Source organism: Macaca mulatta, chromosome 11 (genome assembly GCF_049350105.2).
Source record: "Macaca mulatta isolate MMU2019108-1 chromosome 11, T2T-MMU8v2.0, whole genome shotgun sequence".
Lineage (NCBI taxonomy): Eukaryota > Metazoa > Chordata > Mammalia > Primates > Cercopithecidae > Macaca > Macaca mulatta.
Genome location: NC_133416.1, coordinates 115,645,243 through 115,662,476, shown reverse-complemented (window position 1 = coordinate 115,662,476; position 17,234 = coordinate 115,645,243). Strand labels below are relative to the sequence as shown.

At 49.9% G+C, this 17,234-nt stretch overlaps 2 protein-coding genes and 1 long non-coding RNA gene across 8 annotated transcripts in view; 2 read left to right on the top strand and 1 right to left on the bottom strand.

The window, feature by feature from the left end:
- The window catches only part of SART3 (spliceosome associated factor 3, U4/U6 recycling protein), a 36,366-nt gene extending 27,197 nt beyond the window's left edge, over positions 1 to 9,169 (top strand). For 2 of the 3 annotated variants that reach the window (XM_077952622.1, XM_015152679.3), the window contains 6 exons: positions 284 to 360; positions 1,258 to 1,426; positions 5,125 to 5,579; positions 6,068 to 6,220; positions 7,173 to 7,363; positions 8,048 to 9,000. In XM_077952622.1, coding sequence (XP_077808748.1) covers positions 284 to 360; positions 1,258 to 1,426; positions 5,125 to 5,579; positions 6,068 to 6,220; positions 7,173 to 7,363; positions 8,048 to 8,225 — 1,223 coding nt within the window. In that variant the 3' untranslated portion in view covers positions 8,226 to 9,000. 3 annotated transcript variants of the gene reach the window in all.
- Positions 9,170 to 9,869: 700 nt separating this feature from the next.
- Positions 9,870 to 17,234, top strand: part of LOC107001006 (uncharacterized) — a 77,017-nt gene continuing 69,652 nt past the window's right edge. The window contains exon 1 of the long non-coding RNA XR_013401322.1: positions 9,870 to 9,985. This is a non-coding gene — a long non-coding RNA (uncharacterized LOC107001006). The remainder of the gene's footprint in view (positions 9,986 to 17,234) is intronic.
- On the bottom strand, positions 10,471 to 16,496 carry FICD (FIC domain protein adenylyltransferase). 4 transcript variants are annotated; one of them, XM_077954863.1, is made up of 4 exons: positions 16,262 to 16,434; positions 15,849 to 15,998; positions 14,367 to 14,725; positions 10,471 to 13,262 (listed from the first exon to the last, which is right to left on the bottom strand). In XM_077954863.1, the coding sequence occupies exons 3-4, from the start codon at positions 14,665 to 14,667 to the stop codon at positions 12,181 to 12,183; spliced, it is 1,383 nt and encodes a 460-aa protein (XP_077810989.1). In that variant the 5' UTR covers positions 14,668 to 14,725; positions 15,849 to 15,998; positions 16,262 to 16,434; the 3' UTR covers positions 10,471 to 12,180. The 4 variants fall into 4 exon arrangements, with proteins under 4 accessions (XP_077810989.1, XP_077810987.1, XP_001095158.2 ...); XM_077954861.1 differs by having other exon boundaries at positions 15,849 to 16,113; positions 16,262 to 16,398; XM_001095158.5 differs by lacking the exon at positions 15,849 to 15,998 and having other exon boundaries at positions 16,262 to 16,496.

The window sequence follows — 17,234 nt, the reverse complement described above, 5'->3', positions numbered from 1 at the left end:
ATAAATGTACTTTTTGCATTAGAACGTTTTCATATTCTTTGCCTTCTAGAGCCCTTAATAGATCATATTCTGGTTTTCAAGTCTCTCCTGAAAGGGAAGGGACATTTTAAACCCACTTAGAAGGACTATTTGAATTCTGAACTTCAGTGCTACATGGATTACATTTTCTTATTATTTGATGGGAGAGATCTCTTCTGGAGGTATAGAGAAATTAAGAAAAATTTATGTGATTGTATCCTTCAGAATCCTAAAGAGTGAAAGTTTTGCTTCTCTTTCTTTCAAGGTTCTTTAGAAGATTGGGATACAGCTGTTCAGAAAACTGAAACCCGATTAGCTCGTGTCAATGAGCAGAGAATGAAGGTAATGACAATGTTTGTTTGAAGTCTTTGGCACCTCTGGTAGCTATTTTGGCTCGGTTTGGTATGGATGTTTCTTGTCAAGACATTTTACATTTTCCTAAGTGTCTTTTACTCAGTATTAATTATAAAATATTTAGATCAATGCTTAAACCTGTCTTTTCAGATTGTTCTAAAACTTCAGCCCCAATATTAAGTACTTGTTTCATGTAGTGAGGGAATTTTGACTCTAAAATTTAGTAGAATTGATGAAAAAGAATAAAGAAGAGCCTCCCTTAGCCTAGTGAGTGGAACATGAACACCCCCAACTTATTTGGGGCTTTAGTTTTATGGATTTTTTTTTTGTTTTTTGATACGGAGTCTCGCTCTGTCACTAGGCTGGAGATCAGTGGCACATCTTGGCTCACTGCAAGCTCCGCCTCCCGGGTTCATGCCATTCTCCTGCCTCAGCCTCCTGAGTAACTGGGACTACAGGCTCCGGCCACCACACCTGGCTGATTTTTTTTGTATTTTTTTAGTGGAGACGGGGTTTCACCATGTTAGCCAGGATGGTCTCAATCTCCTGACCTCGTGATCCACCCACCTCGGCCTCCCAAAGTGCTGGGATTACAGGTGTGAGCCACTGCCCCCAGCCAGTTTTATGGATTTTTTTTCCCTTCCTTTTGATGAGTAATGATTAGGGTGAGGAAATTGCTAATATTAACAGAGACATCAGATCCAGAATTCCAAAGAACCTGAATGAGCTCTGGTGTGGAACAGCTGTGAGCCTGTCCACATTTTTCTCCAGACCTCTGCTTTTCATGTAGTAATGAACTTCCACTCCCTCTCCCCTTTCATGACAAATCAGTACAGTGAATGTAACTGCCACATCCAGCGATGCATCATCTTCCCACTTTTCTAGGCTGCAGAGAAGGAAGCAGCCCTCGTGCAGCAAGAAGAAGAAAAGGCTGAACAACGGAAAAGAGCCCGGGCCGAGAAGAAAGCGTTGAAAAAGAAGAAAAAGACCAGAGGCCCAGAGAAGCGCGGAGCAGATGAGGACGATGAGAAAGAGTGGGGCGATGATGAAGAAGGTAAGGAGCTCTTGAGAAATTGTGTTTTGAAACGTATCAAAGTTAGAGAAGTTGCGAAAACAGTACGAAGAACTTTCTTCCCTGTACCATTTGAGAATACGTTACCAGCTTGATACCCATCACCCTTTGATCACTGTTAGGGTGTATGTCTTACAAACAAGGGCCCTCTTCTCCATGACTAGAATGCAGCCATCAGAGCCGGGGTTAGCAGTGACCGCTACTCCCATCTAATCCTCAGACCCCAGCCATGGGCTCCCATTTGTCCTGATAATGTCCTTTGTAGTGAAAGGATCCGGTTCAGGATGCACTGTTGTGTTTAGCTGTCTTGTCTCCTGGATCTCCTTCCGTCTGGAGCACTCCTCAGCTGTTTTTTACTCTGATGACCTGCACTCTTGGAAGGGGACAGGCCAGTTGCTGTGTTGTGTCCCTCAGCCTGGGTGTGTCTGATGCTCTCTAGGGATTGGATTCCGCTCATGCATCTCGGGCAGGAATAGTGCACAAGCGCTCCTGTGGCCTGCTCATTGAGTCCCATCAGGTGGACTGTGATTCGCTTTGTTCCACTGCTGGCGACAACCCTTTTGATAATTATTTATGTTGATGCTCTACTTATCCCAGGTTTGGCTAGCAAGAGTTCCATCACACAGGCTTCTGTGTCCCTTTGACCTGTCCCCTTGTTCTTTGATCATTTCCTCACCTTCTGGCGCACAATACCCAAGGGTCATCTTGTACTTTCCATAACTCAGTCCTGGAATCCATCATTTCTCCAAGGTTCCTTTGAGTGATGAGTGGTATTTAGGAGGTGCTGGTTGTGCTCACTGCTACTGGGTATTGTTCCTAGGCCTGAATGGTCAAGGGTAGGGAGAGTGTGTGTGTGTGCACGCGCATGTGCGTGCATGTGTACACAGACATATTTATGTCCGTATTTACTTCTGTAACTATTTGTGTATGCTGAAAATCATGATTTCACACCAGTACCTCCAGTTCCAGTCTAACACCACAGGGTTCTCTTTCATACTTGCAACGCCTTTCTCTCTCTTTTTAAAATTTATTTATTCATTTATTTTTGAGACAGAGTCTCGCTTTGTTGCCCAGGCTGGAGTGCAATGGGGTGATCTTGGCTCACTTCAACCTCCGCCTTCTGGGTTCAAGTGATTCTTGTGCCTCAGCCTCCCAAGTAGCTGGGATTACAGGCACACACCATCACACCTGGCTAATTTTTTGTATTTTTAGTAGAGATGGGGTTTTGCCATGTTGGCCAGGCTGGTCTTGAACTTGTCGCCTCAAGTGATCCACCCGCCTTGGACTCCCAAAGTGCTGGGATTACAGGTGTGAGCCACCGCGCCCAGCCATGTCACGCCCTTTTCTAACCTTGAGAAACTTGGCTGCCTTTATCCTCAGCGTCCTCACTTATTCCACCCAGCCCCTGTAGGTATGTAATCAAATTCCTGTCCCTGCCTCCCCTTCTCACGGGTGCCATCCCCACCCTGTTTGGTCTCCCACACCTGGGGTCAGGCACGGCTCTGCATGGACACCCTTGCCTCCTTCACTCAGGCTTCCAGATCTAGGCTGGGTCCCTGCCACTGCCCCATGTCTGCTCGTCTTCTTCCTTCCATTCAGGCTCTAGCATCCCGCACCATTGCTGCAGCCCCTACCCTGCACAGACCTGCCAAGCTTGGCCCTGCTTTTTTTTTTTTTTTCTTCTTTTTGAGAGGGAGTCTCGCTCTGTTGAGGCTGGAATGCAGTTGCATGATCTTGGAGTGCAGGAGAAGATCTTGCTCTGTCGAGGCTGGAGTGCAATTGCATGATCTCGGCTCACTGCAACCTCTGCCTCCTGGGTTCAAGCGATTCTCCTCCCTCAGCCTCTCAAGTAGCTGGGATTACAGTTCGCCCGCCACCACACCCAGCTAATTTTTGTATTTTAGTAGAGATGGGGTTTCACCATGTTAGCCAGGCTGGTCTGGAACTCTTGACCTTAAGTGATCCTCCCGCCTTGGCCTCCCAAAGTGCTGGTATTACAGGCATGAGATACTACACCCGGCCTTGGCCCTGCTTTTAATGGTTCTGACTTAGTGGAATTTTCCAGCAGTGTTTCTTTCACCCTTGTAATTTCAGGGACGGGCAGCTCTGGGTCATACTTACTTCAGAGAGTCAGTCAAGGTAAAGAATTGTCTCTGGTGGCTGGGCGTGGTAGCTCACGCCTGTAATCCCAGTACTTTGGGAGGCTGAGGTGGGCAGATCACCTGAGGTCAGGGGTTCAAGACCAACCTGGCCAACATGGTGAAAACCTGCCTCTACTAAAAATACAAAAATTAGCTGAGCGTGGTGGTGGGCGCCTGTTTTCCCAGCTACTCGGGAGGCCGAGGTACGAGAATCACTTGAGTCTGGGAGGTGGAGGTTGCAATGAGCTGAGATCATGCTGTTGCACTCCAGCCTGGGAGACAGAGCAAGACACTGCCTCAAAAAAAAAAAAAAAAAAGAATTGTCTCTGGACATGAAAGGACTCTCTGTACACTTTCTTAGTACAGATGTGTGAGCCAGAGAGAACTGGGAATGGAGTCATCCATCGTTGAGTTGACCTTGCTTGCACACCTTGTTTGGGCTGCCCTAAATGACTGAGGGTGGCTCATTGCTCCTCTGGCCTCACAGTTTAGCAGAGTAAGGCAAATGTGATGTGTGACTGCAGTGTCGTTTGATCAGGGCATGGCATGCGATCAGGACTGTGGGAGATGGAGTTGTTAATACTGGTGGAGGCCAAAGAAGGCACTAGTGGGTCAGCTTCATACTAGGAAGACTGTGGGGAAGAGATGCGGCATCCAGGGGGAAGACCGAGTGACTGTCTGGCAGCAAGAAGGGAAGGGCTGAGCTAGACAGGGAGCCAATGTTAGCACAGCCTGAAGGCACAGCACAGCCTGGCATTCTCTGTGAGCAGCAGATAATTGGGTTTGAACCCGGATGCATGGGAGAGGGATGGGGCAGTGGTTGAGGAGTCTGCAGTGGTAGGTGGGCCAGTCAGCTGGACCCAGCCCAGGGACACTCTTGAATACAGTAGCAGTGTGCAGGGCTTACATTGCATTGTAAAGTCAGTGGGTGAACTGATGGGGAGGTCTGTTTGCCGGAGGCTGATGTCTGTTGAACTTCAGTCCTGGCCCTGTGGAGGCAGTGGTGAGGACAGACTGCAGTAGAAGATTGTGGTTAAGCTCTCTTAAGGACACAAGACCTTATTGAAAGTGTTTTAGAAACCATAGCCCCTTTGTAGTGCTTTTCCTAATGTGCTCCCTGGGGCACGGGCATCAGTCACTAGGGTGCTTTTCCAGTGCAGATTCTCCTGTCCTATCCCACCCCTGTTGACCTGGGCTTTGTAGGAGAGGGGCCCTGGAATTTGCCTTCTGAACTTTGATACCCACTGGCCTTTTGTATAATTTGCCTTTTGTATAATTTAAGAGTGGACAGTGGGGATTTATGTTGTTACTTCCACTTGATTGAGCCCACTTACCGGAGTGTAACTGGGGCACAGAAAGTTGTGGGACAGGTCAGGTGGGTCACAAAAGACTTCTCAGGGGTGATGCTTGCCCCACCGAGTCTGGCGAGGGAGAGTGTCACAGGCAGCTGTCACAGCGCTTGGACTTCACACCTCTGTTCAGGCTCCCTGAAGAGAAGTAACAGTTAACCATGGCTACTTTTGTTTTGAAAACCTGTAGAGCAGCCTTCCAAACGCAGAAGGGTCGAGAACAGCATCCCTGAAGCTGGAGAAACACAAAACGTAGAAGTAGCAGCAGGGCCCGCTGGGAAATGTGCCACTGTAGACGTGGAACCCCCTTCGAAGCAGAAGGAGAAGGCAGCCTCCCTGAAGAGGGACATGCCTAAGGTGCTGCACGACAGCAGCAAGGACAGCATCACCGTCTTTGTCAGCAACCTGCCCTACAGCATGCAGGAGCCGGACGTGAAGCTCAGGCCACTCTTCGAGGCCTGTGGGGAGGTGGTTCAGATCAGACCCATCTTCAGCAATCGCGGGGATTTCCGAGGCTACTGCTACGTGGAGTTTAAAGAGGAGAAATCAGCCCTTCAGGCACTGGAGATGGACCGGAAAAGTGTAGAAGGGAGGCCAATGTTTGTTTCCCCCTGTGTGGATAAGAGCAAAAACCCCGATTTTAAGGTAGGTTTATGGAAAAAAGAATACCTTTCCTCTATGGTTGCTTTAGACAGGCACTTTCTTCCTGCAGCAGTGATATTTAGGGTAGACATGGAAGTTTTATGCTGTGTTTGGATGTAAACTTCCTTGTGAGCCAAGGTCCGTCCTGAGCCGGCTGACTGAGGTCTGACTCATGGCATGGCTCCTTCTTGCTGGGTGCTTAGTCATGACAAGGGACTGTGCTGAATGCTTTATGTGTGTCACCTCATTGACTCCTCATCAGACTCTGTGAATGGCCACTTTTATTCTTGCCGTTTTACAGAGGAAGACATGGAGGCCTGGAGAGGTTAAGTGACTCACCCCAGTGGCCCCGTTAACAAGTTTCAGAGCATGGCTTGGCTCTAGTCTGCCTGGCTGGGCTGCTCCTGGGGACAAGGCTGGTGTCAGAGGAGTCAGGTGAGCTGGGTCATGCCTCGAATCATGGTTTTTCTCTGTCTTCCTTCTTCCTATAGGTGTTCAGGTACAGCACTTCCCTAGAGAAACACAAGCTGTTCATCTCAGGCCTGCCTTTCTCCTGTACTAAAGAAGAACTAGAAGAAATCTGTAAGGCTCATGGCACCGTGAAGGACCTCAGGCTGGTCACCAACCGGGCTGGCAAACCAAAGGTCAGAGTCAGAGCAGATCGTGCCTTGTCTTCAAGGCTTGGGCAAGCTTCCTGTCTGTCTCTGTTCAAAGATGATTTAGCCTCTAGAATGGATTCCTAGTTTGTCTGCTGAGAAACAAAAGTTAATTTCACAGAAAGATCTGCACACTTAGCTCTACTTACATTTGGAGTCAGATTAACTTGTTTGTAGTTAATTGTGCTAAAAAGAATAAAGCAGTTGGAAATAGATGATCATGAATTCACCACACTATGGCCCCTGGCTGTGGGGCTTGGGGGAAGCCCTGTGACCAGCAGCACATGGGCTTTGGGGTGGGCACCCTCCTGTAGCCTCTTCCCTCTGTCCCAGGCCTCTCTTTCCCTGGGGCCTCCAGCCAGGCCCCTTGAGTCCCTCCATTGCAGTGCCTCTTCTACTGTCCTTCCTTCTTGCACGCTCAGTCTCCTCCTAAGTCCTTTTGTGCCCCATTTTGTGTAGTAAGTGGTTTTGTTACTGTCTACCCACCGCCCACTCTCCCTCCCCTTTATCCAGGTTAATGGAGAGAAAAAGAGGATGAAATGAGGGAGTGGGTGAAGGCACAGAAACACAAGGGCTCACCTGGGCACCTGGGCTGCTGGCCCTGTGTCCCATCCACCTCTTGGTTTATTTGCTGGATTTATACTGGTCCATCTGTCTGTTTCCTTCTTTCTTTCTACTTCTGCAGCACATACAAGGTGTACTGAACTTGGAAGGGTTATCTGAAGTTACAGTGCGTAGCAGCAGTTGGGAAGGAGAGTAGGGTGGGGAAATAAGCCTGTAGACAGAGGATGCAGTGGTGGGGAAGGTAACCTGTTGGTTGGTCATTTGCTGTGGCCTGGTCTGCTGGTCTCAGGGAGGAAGCCCAGTGCCTGCCCTGTGGGAGGAGGTTACGTCCCTGGTCTGTGGGATCTGACTTGGTTCTGAATCTTGCCTCTTCCAGGGCCTGGCCTATGTGGAGTATGAAAATGAATCCCAGGCGTCGCAGGCTGTGATGAAGATGGACGGCATGACTATCAAAGAGAACGTCATCAAAGTGGCAATCAGCAACCCTCCTCAGAGGAAGGTTCCAGAGAAGCCGGAGACCAGGAAGGCACCAGGTGGCCCCATGCTTTTGCCGCAGACATACGGAGCGTAAGTGCTTGCATGGTAGACTAGTGCAAACTTCGTCCTGGCTGGCACCAGTTCATGGACCATGGGGGGATTAACCCGGCATGAATTAGCTTCCTGTTAGGACAGAAAAGCCAAGACGTGCTGTTCCTTGTGGTAATCACTGTGGTTCCACTGGAGCAAGGCGTCCAGAGCAGGATGCAAGCCTAGGCAGTGACCTCTGCCTGGTACTGGCCAATTTACACTTGTCATTTATTTCAGACAAAACTAAAGGCAGTGATTATTTTCAAGTCCCCTTTGCCAGTTGGAGCTATGTTTAAAACGAAATCTTATACCCACGTGTGTGCCAGTCTACAGCCCTAGCTATATGATCCACATAAGCTGTGCTTTTTGCCTGCTAGGGATGAGGAGGAGATAGCAGAATTGCCGGGTGACTGGGGAGGTCTGAGAGGTGATAGTCACACTGATCCCCTCTGAGTGCGACTGGTGCTCAGGGTTGATCTTTGCCAAAACTGAACAAGGCCAAGTCTGTCGAAGCAGTTTTTACTTAACAGCCAGAATTAAGGAGGCAGGGATTATCTCATCCTTTTTTCTTTTCCCCCTTTTAGCTTCTGGTTATATTTAAAACTATCTTGGTTTATTTTTACAAATAAATGAGGGGCCACAAATTGTTGCTTCAAAAGGTCCATTCAGTGTTTGCTCTTCTAGGAGGGGGAAGGGAAGGACGCAGCTGTCTCTACTGCCTCGTGCCCTGCAGCGCCCAAGTGCTGCAGCTCCTCAGGCCGAGAATGGCCCTGCCGCGGCTCCTGCAGTTGCCGCCTCAGCGGCCACCGAGGCACCCAAGATGTCCAATGCTGATTTTGCCAAGCTGTTTCTGAGAAAGTGAACGGGACTCTGGGAGACAGGAAATGCCTTACTTCACTCTGGCCCGGCGGACCTCCCACCACCCCGCGGTGCACTGGGGATGGACAGGCCTGGTGTGCTGCCCGCTCGCAACCACAGATGGCTCCTCTGCTTTAGACAGAAAGGGGGAAGGGGTTCTAAGTCAAGAGCCTTTCAGTGCTCCCTCATATTGAGGGCAGTGGCAGAAAAGTGACCACTCTGCAGGCTCCCTGGGCCCAGGATGTGGTGTCCCAAGATACGTTTGTGTCTTAAAGACTGAGGCACAGAAGCGAAACGAGAACACGGTTTTTGAGATGCAGTTGTCCAAATGTTTCTGGCCAGCTCCGGCCCCTTTTTGTATGACACTTCTCTTCTACACTGCACAGCACATGTGCCCGTCATTCTTTTAATTTTAAAAGATGAAATGGCAGATGCTAGTAATTCACCAGAATGGCCTATTACGGGGGTGGGTCTGAGGGAAGTCATCTATAAAACATTTGCTGGATTTTTGTTCAAGGGGGCTGTGCATTTTTATATTATGTATTTGTAAATGACATGTCAGCCATTATTTCATGTTTCCTAAAAGCAGAATATTTGCAACATTTGTTTTGTATAGGAATTATTTGTGCCACCTGCTGTGGACTGTTTTCTTTGCCTAGTGACTAGTGACCTGTGTTGTCTAAACATGAGTTCAGCCCTTTGGTTTTGTTTAATACCATGTCAAATGCAAACTTCAATTCTCCCCATTTAGCTTTATTAAACTGAAGTTCTCTTCAAAACTTCTTGCTGAATGGTACTCAGATGTGCATTCACATACAGATGTGTTTTGAAGTGGGTGTACCTTGCTTTACCTAATAGATGTGTAAATAGAGCTTCTGTAAGTCAAATCCCATTGTCACTTTGATTTAAATTATTTCAGCTGTGATGTGTCTTCAGTTTTTATACAATTCAGTTTATAGCAGTTTGACACTGGAGCTTTTGAGCTTTTTTACCTCACATCTTTATCAAATATTTATTGCTTTGAAAACAGCATTGCCAGTTCAGTAGGGGAAGCTTACTTTATTAAGACACTCTGGAGAAAGATGTCAGGGAATCCTTGTGTATGTCATAGGAATCAACTCCTCATTTATCTGTTGTGTAAGTAAGTTTTTGTGCATCAGTCGGGCTTTTCTATATTTTTTTAACTTAACATTTTTTAATATAACCGATTAAAAAGTAGACAGAACAGTAAAATAAACTCCTGTGTGCCTACCATTCAGCTTCCAGCATTCCTCAACTCCCAGCCCCTTTTCCTTTATGTCTGTCTCCCTTCCACCTTCTGTTATATTGAGGCATGTTCCAGATGTCATTGTGCTCGTCCAGTAATGTTGTGGCAGGTGTCTCAGGACTGAAAGGCCTTCACTCCTAGAAACATTAGTGGTAATCCCTTAATGTCAACTGTCCACTCAAATTTCCACCTTCCTATAAATATCAGCTCTCCTCCCTGTAAATTATTGGTTCGTAAGCCTCTTACATCTTTTAAAATGTAAGTTCCCCTCCGTCTCTTTTTTACACAAAACAAACTTTTTACTAGACTTCTGAATTAAATTCAAGCGCTGGCTGTTGACAGCAGCAAGAACCTTTGCTGTCCCACGTGTTCTTCCTGCAGTGTTCTCTGTGATGCTGTTTGGAAGGCTGTTCAGCTGGTGAGATGATTTGGGTAGCTCAGAGGGAGCCCTCATGGTTGGGGACCTGACACGTGAAGAGCCGTGAACATCACTATGGGTGAGTGTGGCCTTACTTTTCGCTGCTTCACATTAACGGTTTGGCTTTCTTGCCTGCAGCCAGTATTCTGACCTTAATGTCATACTTGCAGATGTCAACCCAGGCTTGTTACAGGGGCAAACCTTTTCGGGCTTGAGCAGAACCCAATTTAGGTTTGGGGTGTTGACTGTTCTAGAAATGGATTTCCAGGAGCACATGAGTGGGTTTGTGTTTTCTGCAGAAAATCCAGAACTGATGGTAAATAGAAACATGAAAAACTACTCCAGTTAATTGAGTCTTAGTAAAAAAAAAAAATCAGTAATTTGTCCTAACCACCTAGGTAGGCGGTTTATCCAACTTCTGGCTCGCTTGCCCATGGAAATCACCATCTTGGATCTGTTGCTCTCCCAGAACAGTATTATGAATAGGGCCGAAGGTCAGAATACCCCTATTGCCCTTATGACAGATGGGAACATCTCCCAAATAAGACAGCAAAGTCTCAGGCATTCATGTAATAAAATAACTTTATTAGAATCAGGAATTTGTTAAAATAATATCCTTCACATATAGCTAAAGTGCAAATTCTCTTGCTCTATAGTAGAAGCAAACATATCTGTCAGACCTCCTTGGTGTGCTTATAAAACCAAGATGAGAAGAGTTTAAGAAGTACCTCTGGCAGCATAAGAGTATGAAAACATATTTTATAGAGGTTTGAATAATTATTATTTGGAGCCATTTCATATATCTTTTCACTTATTTTTCTTAACCTTTCAAAAACTACTCAATGTGCTATTTATACAACTGAATAACTGTATAAACGACATTAGAGCAGTGGCCTCATTACTGTCAGGAATGGAATTCCCAAATCAGACAACACTGCGTATTCGCCATCACTGACACGCTGACAAAGTGCAGTACAGTGTTAGACATCACGGGCTCCGTCACTAGGAAAGGGACCCAGTGACTTCCACCACTCTGACTCTAAATAGCAGCAGTCATATTGGCAGCTGTGCCATATGATTGAAAGAGAAGATTCTACTTCCATTGGAGCGCTTGGAGACTCGGCCATATTACATAGAGCACTGCATCATTTCACAAGTTGCGAAAAAAATAAGGCCACTCTGAGGCAATCTCTTCTGCCTCCCCATGGGGGACGGGACATGGGACAGTGCAAAGGCCGTGGAAGGTGGGGGTCCAGGCAGTAAGTAGATGAAACTCCAGGACCAGAGGGATGCAGCCTGGCCATGGCTGAAGGTTTTTGCTCCATTCAGTAGAAACTGGTGCTCTAATTCATTATCAAAAATGCTTATTTGATGTCCATGTGGCACTTGTTTTCTCAGGTTAACATCTACCTACAGAAAACTCAGGCAGAAGGGTGAGGGCAGATGCCTACTAGCATAACACCTGGCTGGCAGCATGATACAGGTGGAATGACAAGCCCAGAGAACTTTTAGACGAAAACATCTGGCTTGAGTTACTACAAATGAAGTGTGAGAGAAACGCCAATACACAAAACCAAACTGCCCACCCCCCATGTTTCCCCCTCCAACATACAGCTCTTTATGGCTACCCCCTATTCTTAATTAGAAAAATAGTCTCAACATGGAAAAAAACAGCCGCTGGCACTAAAGTTTGCAAACTATGGCTCAAAAAGTTCCTGGAGGTAAGGAATGTCAGCATTCATTTTCTCTTCTATGAAGTTTGCTTGGAAGTTAGTCACCACTAATCTAAACCTCAAGAAAGTGAGCTTTCAACCATTTCTCTCAGCTGCGACTTGGGTCTGACTTCCCAGTTGCAGTCACAGAACCTCTCAGCCCGTTTCAGAGAAGTACTTGGAGGCGTTATATCAGTGGCTCTGGGCCCTGTCCCACATCTGGCCACTCCTCCCCCTTAGTGCAAATTCTGCTCCAGAACCTGTGTTCTGATCACATGGTGGCACTGTTGCCCCTAAAGTACAGCCACCAGCAAGACACAGCAGACACCACACAACACTGACTAGCTTGCTCCAAAGAAGAAAATAAATAGCTTGCTTGAATTATAAGTTATTTTAGAGACAAGGTTTCATAACTTAAGTGTTTTCTTGTTTTTTTAAACTAAACATTTGGAGGTAAAGAATGTTTCTCCTTTTGCTTTGGAAAGTGACTAGGTTTCTAGAAATGCTGTTTCTTTTTTTTTCCCCGAACCTCAGGACATCCTTTGTCACTGAGGAAGGATTTCTAGGGTGAGGGCTTCACAGGAAGCGTCTCCTTGAACCCAGAGTGGTTGGGCTGGGCTTCTGGCAGTGCCACCGAGTACTCAGTTGTGGCAAAAAGCAGGGTGTCCAGGGTGGTCTCAGTACACTTGGCGATGAAGCGAATGAAAGGCCTCACATCGCCCTCGTTGGCAGCTTCCAGCACGTGGTAGTACTCAGACCGCTGCTCCTTGCGGATGGTGATGGGCGGGTAGCCCGCCTGCATGAGGATGAGGTTCATGAGCAGGCGGGAGGTCCTCCCGTTGCCGTCAATGAAAGGGTGGATGTAAACGAGTTTATAATGGGCTAAGGCTGCAAACTCCACCGGGTGCAGGTTCATGGCATCCTCAGAGTTGAGCCACTGTACAAACTCCTGCATCTGCTTTTCCACATCCTGCGGATGGGGAGGGATGTGGTGTCCGACCAGGACCTGTGTCGTCCGAAACCTGCCAGCTTCCACGGGGTCCACGTAGCCCAGCACCCGCCTGTGGATCTCCAGCACGTCGCTGATGGTGACGGAGCCGATGCGCGAAACCAGGGTTGTGTTGATGTACTTCATGGCCGCGTGCATGCCGATGACCTCGTTCTGCTCCTCCAGGCTCTTCCCGGGCACGGCGTAGCGGGTCTCCAGGATGTGCCTGATTTCTGAGAGGGTGAGGGTGTTGCCCTCGATGGCCACTGTGTGGTAGATGTGATGGTAGTAGGTCTCCTCCATGACCCTGCGCAGAGCCGAGTTCCCCTTGGGGATGGACATGATCTTCTTCACTTTGCTGTCGATGATGCTGAAATACCTCTGATCGATCTCCTCCACGAGTGGGAGCGTCCGATCACGGCTGACCAGCGCTTTCTCATGGTAGGGCGAGATGGTCAATGCTCTGGTGTACAAATAGTCCGCCTGGATGATGTCCTTGTCTTCTTCTGAGAAGATGCCAAACTCGGTGAGTGCGTCCACGAAGTCCGGATCCATCTTGAGGGCATGCATGAAGAGCTTTTGGGCTTTTTCCCGCTTGCCCTGGCGCTTCATCTCCAGGGCCTGGTTCAGGGCGGCTCTGGCTTCCAACTTACCTGCTGGAAGAGAGCCAAAGAAGCGATGTGAGGGAGAATAGGGGGCAGAGGACATTGAGGGGGGCTGTCACCTGTGCTGGTCTCCACGGAAAACCATGATGACCGGCCTGGGTCCCTGGCCTTGGGGGGCTTCTTCCAGCCACATCGTGTGTACTCTACGTGCCCAGTACCACTGATCCCCCAGCCGTGTGGTGGTATGCCAGTCACTATCCGTGTGTCCCCAGAGCCACACTCTGTATTCAGGGAGGCACCTCCTTGGCTTCCTAGCCTCCTGCCTTTTGGACATAGAAAGTTCTGGGCATTTACTCTGCCTGGACCCTCTGTGCTGGACCTTTCCCATTGGCCACAGCTCCCAATGTAGGCCCTCTCCTACATCTCCAGCTCGTCCTGTGCTGGTGACACACCTTTGGGCCTGCAGGGGCCCAAAGGTGTTAACAACTCCCCACTCTTCCTAGACCCTGGGGGCTTTACCATCGCAGGACTGTTCTTTCACTCTTTTAACCCAGTGGTTTGATTGTGCGCCCCAGGGGACATTTGGTGATGTCTGGAGACCTGGTTAGTTGTCATAATTGGGGTGGTGGTAGGGGTGCTACAGGCATCTCATGGGGAGAGGCCAGGGATGCCACCATCATCTGACAATGCACATTCAGTCCCCACTACAGAGAACTGGTGGAGGTGGGGAGCCTACTCTAGCCATAGCCTTCCTGTCCTGGCCCCTCTCGGCCACCTGAGGATCAGCTCCACACATTCAACTTCCTTTAGTTCCTCGAATGCCCCCAGGCTCTCTTATGACAGTTATGTCAGTTATGACAGCTAACCTCTGGTCTCTGCCTGGAGTCCTTTTCCTTGGATGACTCCTACTTAACAACTGGGTCCCAGCTCAGGTGTCACTTCCTCTAGGGAGCCTTCCTGGTATGCTCCTACAGCCCTTTGTGCTTCCCCATCACCACACTTGTGACACTGTCTCAGTCACGTCACCTTGTCTATACTAGGAGCTCAGGGCTGACTTGTTCACAATACCCCGATGCCCTGCACACAGGACATGGCACACATTCTATGTCTGTCTGCTTAGTTAACAAACATTGAGGAAGACAGCCAGTCTCTTACCTGGAGAGGCCTTGGTCTTGGCCACCAGCAGCGTCACGCCCCTGGAGGTGATGCTGAGCTCCGTGGATGGGCTGCTGCACTTGGCGGCGGCATGCTGCGCCCTGTCCAGTTTGCTCCTGAGCAGGTAGAAGCCTTTGAGCACAGCCAAGCACTGCTCTTCCACAGCCCCCAGGGGCAGCAGCAGGGCCAGCAGGGACCCCAGCACCATGCTCAGCAGCGTCACCCAGAGGAAGCGGCCCCAGACTGAGACCCATTTCGGTTCAGTCACCGCCATCACTGAAGCCATCGGCATGAGCATCATCTGGACTCAGGAGAGGGCCCTTTGCGCATGTCCACAGGCAGCTGAGACACAGCAGGATCTGCAAGGAGCCAAGAGTCACAGGAGAAATAGACACGTTCAGGACACGGCGTGACTTCAGCCAGGAAGATGGGTTTGGAGACTTCCTCTTTTAGCTCACTAGAGAGACGGGGTGGGGGCAAGTCAAGGAGTGGATCTCACTAGAGGAGGGACCAGCCTAGAAGGACTGGTGCCACCTCCTGAGCAGTGTGACTGTGAAAATAACACTGCTGTGGTCCAACAATTATTGAGCACTTGCTGTAATCCAGGCCCTGTGCTAAGCAACAAAGGCCTCCCATGGGTCATAGTCTTCAACTTGAGCTGATGTTTTCATCCCACTCTCCAGGTGAGGGAACTGAGGTTCAGAGAGGTGAAGTCCCTTGCCCAAAGTCTCGCCGGGAGCAAGTGACAGCCTTAGGACCTGGAACTCAGGAACCCCACGGCTCTAACGTGTTCCCCCTTTCCATACATCCCTGTGGCTTCTGACTACAGACACTGGATTTGTGGACATATGTCAAACATTTGGGACACAAATGACTGACAGGCACACATGCAGATCAGCCACAGCACTTCTGACACCCAATCTTTGATAAGCACAACTGTTGGGTGGCCTCATTTATTGCCCTCACCTTGATATTCAGCCACAGCTCCCACAGTGCCCTTCCCCTCTCTGGCCTTCCGTTTCTGGCCTGTCCAGAAGGGACCCCACCAGGAGGAGGAGCAGTTCGAGCATCTCGAAAGGAACTCAGGCTGTGGGCCACAGTGCTTGGCCTCAGTGACAACAGGGCTTGTATGTACTTGGGGCTGGCAGTGGAAGTGGAGGGGGGCCAGGTATGCAAACACTATGCTAACAATAAGCACTTATTAAGCAACTATGGTGTGCTAGGTGCTGAGCTGTGTACTGGCCACACATTGCCTCATTTCACCCTCATGCCACCCTATGAAAGAAGAGCTACCCCTAGCTCTATTTTACAGACAAGGGAAACCAAGGCACAGAGAGCATAAGTTAAATTCCAGAAGGCCCACAAGAGGTAAACAGAGGCATCCGGAAGGAAACACCAGGGCCTCTGAGCCCGGTCCCCGGGTCTCAACTTCTACCTTATTACTAAGCAGGGCCTGTGCACCTGCTCTGGGCTGGTACTGACCCGGGAATGACTGATGGATCGGGGGTTCGGAGTCTTATGTGGAGCCTGGCCCTTTGCCACAGAACATGAGAAATGGCTTGCGATGAGCTTTAACGGGTGCGCCTGGAGTGCTGCGCGGGTCCAGGGGTGGCTTCCCGAGGGGACAGGCTCCTGGACGGGGCGGTACAGGCAAGGGGCAGTTCGCCGGTGCCAGGGGTGTGTGCGGGGAAGGAATGCGTTCCAGGAGGCGCGAATCTCTCCCCCACACTTCCCAAGAAAAGGAGAACTGAGGCCGGGAGAGGAGAGGGGACCGGTCCAAGTCCCCTCCAGGACTGCAGAGCCTCCCCTTCCCGAACCCCGCCCAGAGCTCGCGGCCCCGCCGCACCCTTCCCGGCTCCGTCCTCTCGAGCCCCTCGGGCTTGCCCCCTTCTCACCGCGCGCGGCTGTCAGAACCCCAACCGCCTTCCCCGCGCTCCCAGCTCCGAGGCCGCCGGCTCCCGGGTCCTCCTTCTCCGCCGGCCTCTGGCCCCGCCCTCGGCGACTCGCCATTGAACCGCCCGCAGCCCTCGTCTCGGCGGATTGGCTTTCTCCACTTGTCCTTCCCTCGCATTTCCGGGTTCCCGCGTCCGCCTCGGCTTCCCCGGGAAAGACGCGCCGTGGGCCACTCCCATTGGTTGTCGCTTGCGTTTGTCCCGTTCATGTAGCAGCCAATAAGCAGCGGGAGGGGCGGAGCCTAGGCCACAGACGGGAGGAGCAGGTGCTGGAAACCCGACGCGCGTGGGGATTTGCGGCACGCTAGGTGGCTGGCCCGGAAATTCTAAGTTCCACGGCGGTGCCTTCCTCGGGTCTCCTCGTCCCGGATCCGCTGTCGTGTGCCTCATTTTTCCCTGGCGTGAAATGAAGAAGCAGATGCTTTCCACCCCTTCACCCTGTTAGCCTCCTTGACTGCGCAGCCCCTGTTCTTAGCCTCCACCCCGTGCTGCTGAATTTGCCGCCGCCTTCTAATTTTCTCTTTCCCTCTCTGTGTCTTTTCCTCCCTGACTTAAACAACTTTTGTTTTCTTTTAAAATACAGGATCTCGTTATGTCGCCCAGGCTGGAGTGCAGTGGAGCAATTGCAGCTCACTGCAGCCTCCACCTCCTGGGCTCAAGCAATCCTCCCACCTCAGCCTCCCAAGTAGCTGGGACTACAAGTGCGTGCCACCACGCCCGGCGAGTTTTCTTTTTCTTTTCTTTTCTTTTTTTTTTTTCTTGAGACGGAGTCACTCTGTTGCCCAGGCTGGAGGGAAGTGGCGCGATCTCGGCCCACTGCAACCTCCGCCTCCGGGGTTCAAGCGATCTCCTGCCTCAGTCTCCCGAGTAGCTGGGATTACAGGCGCACATCATCACGCCCGGCTAATTTTTGTAT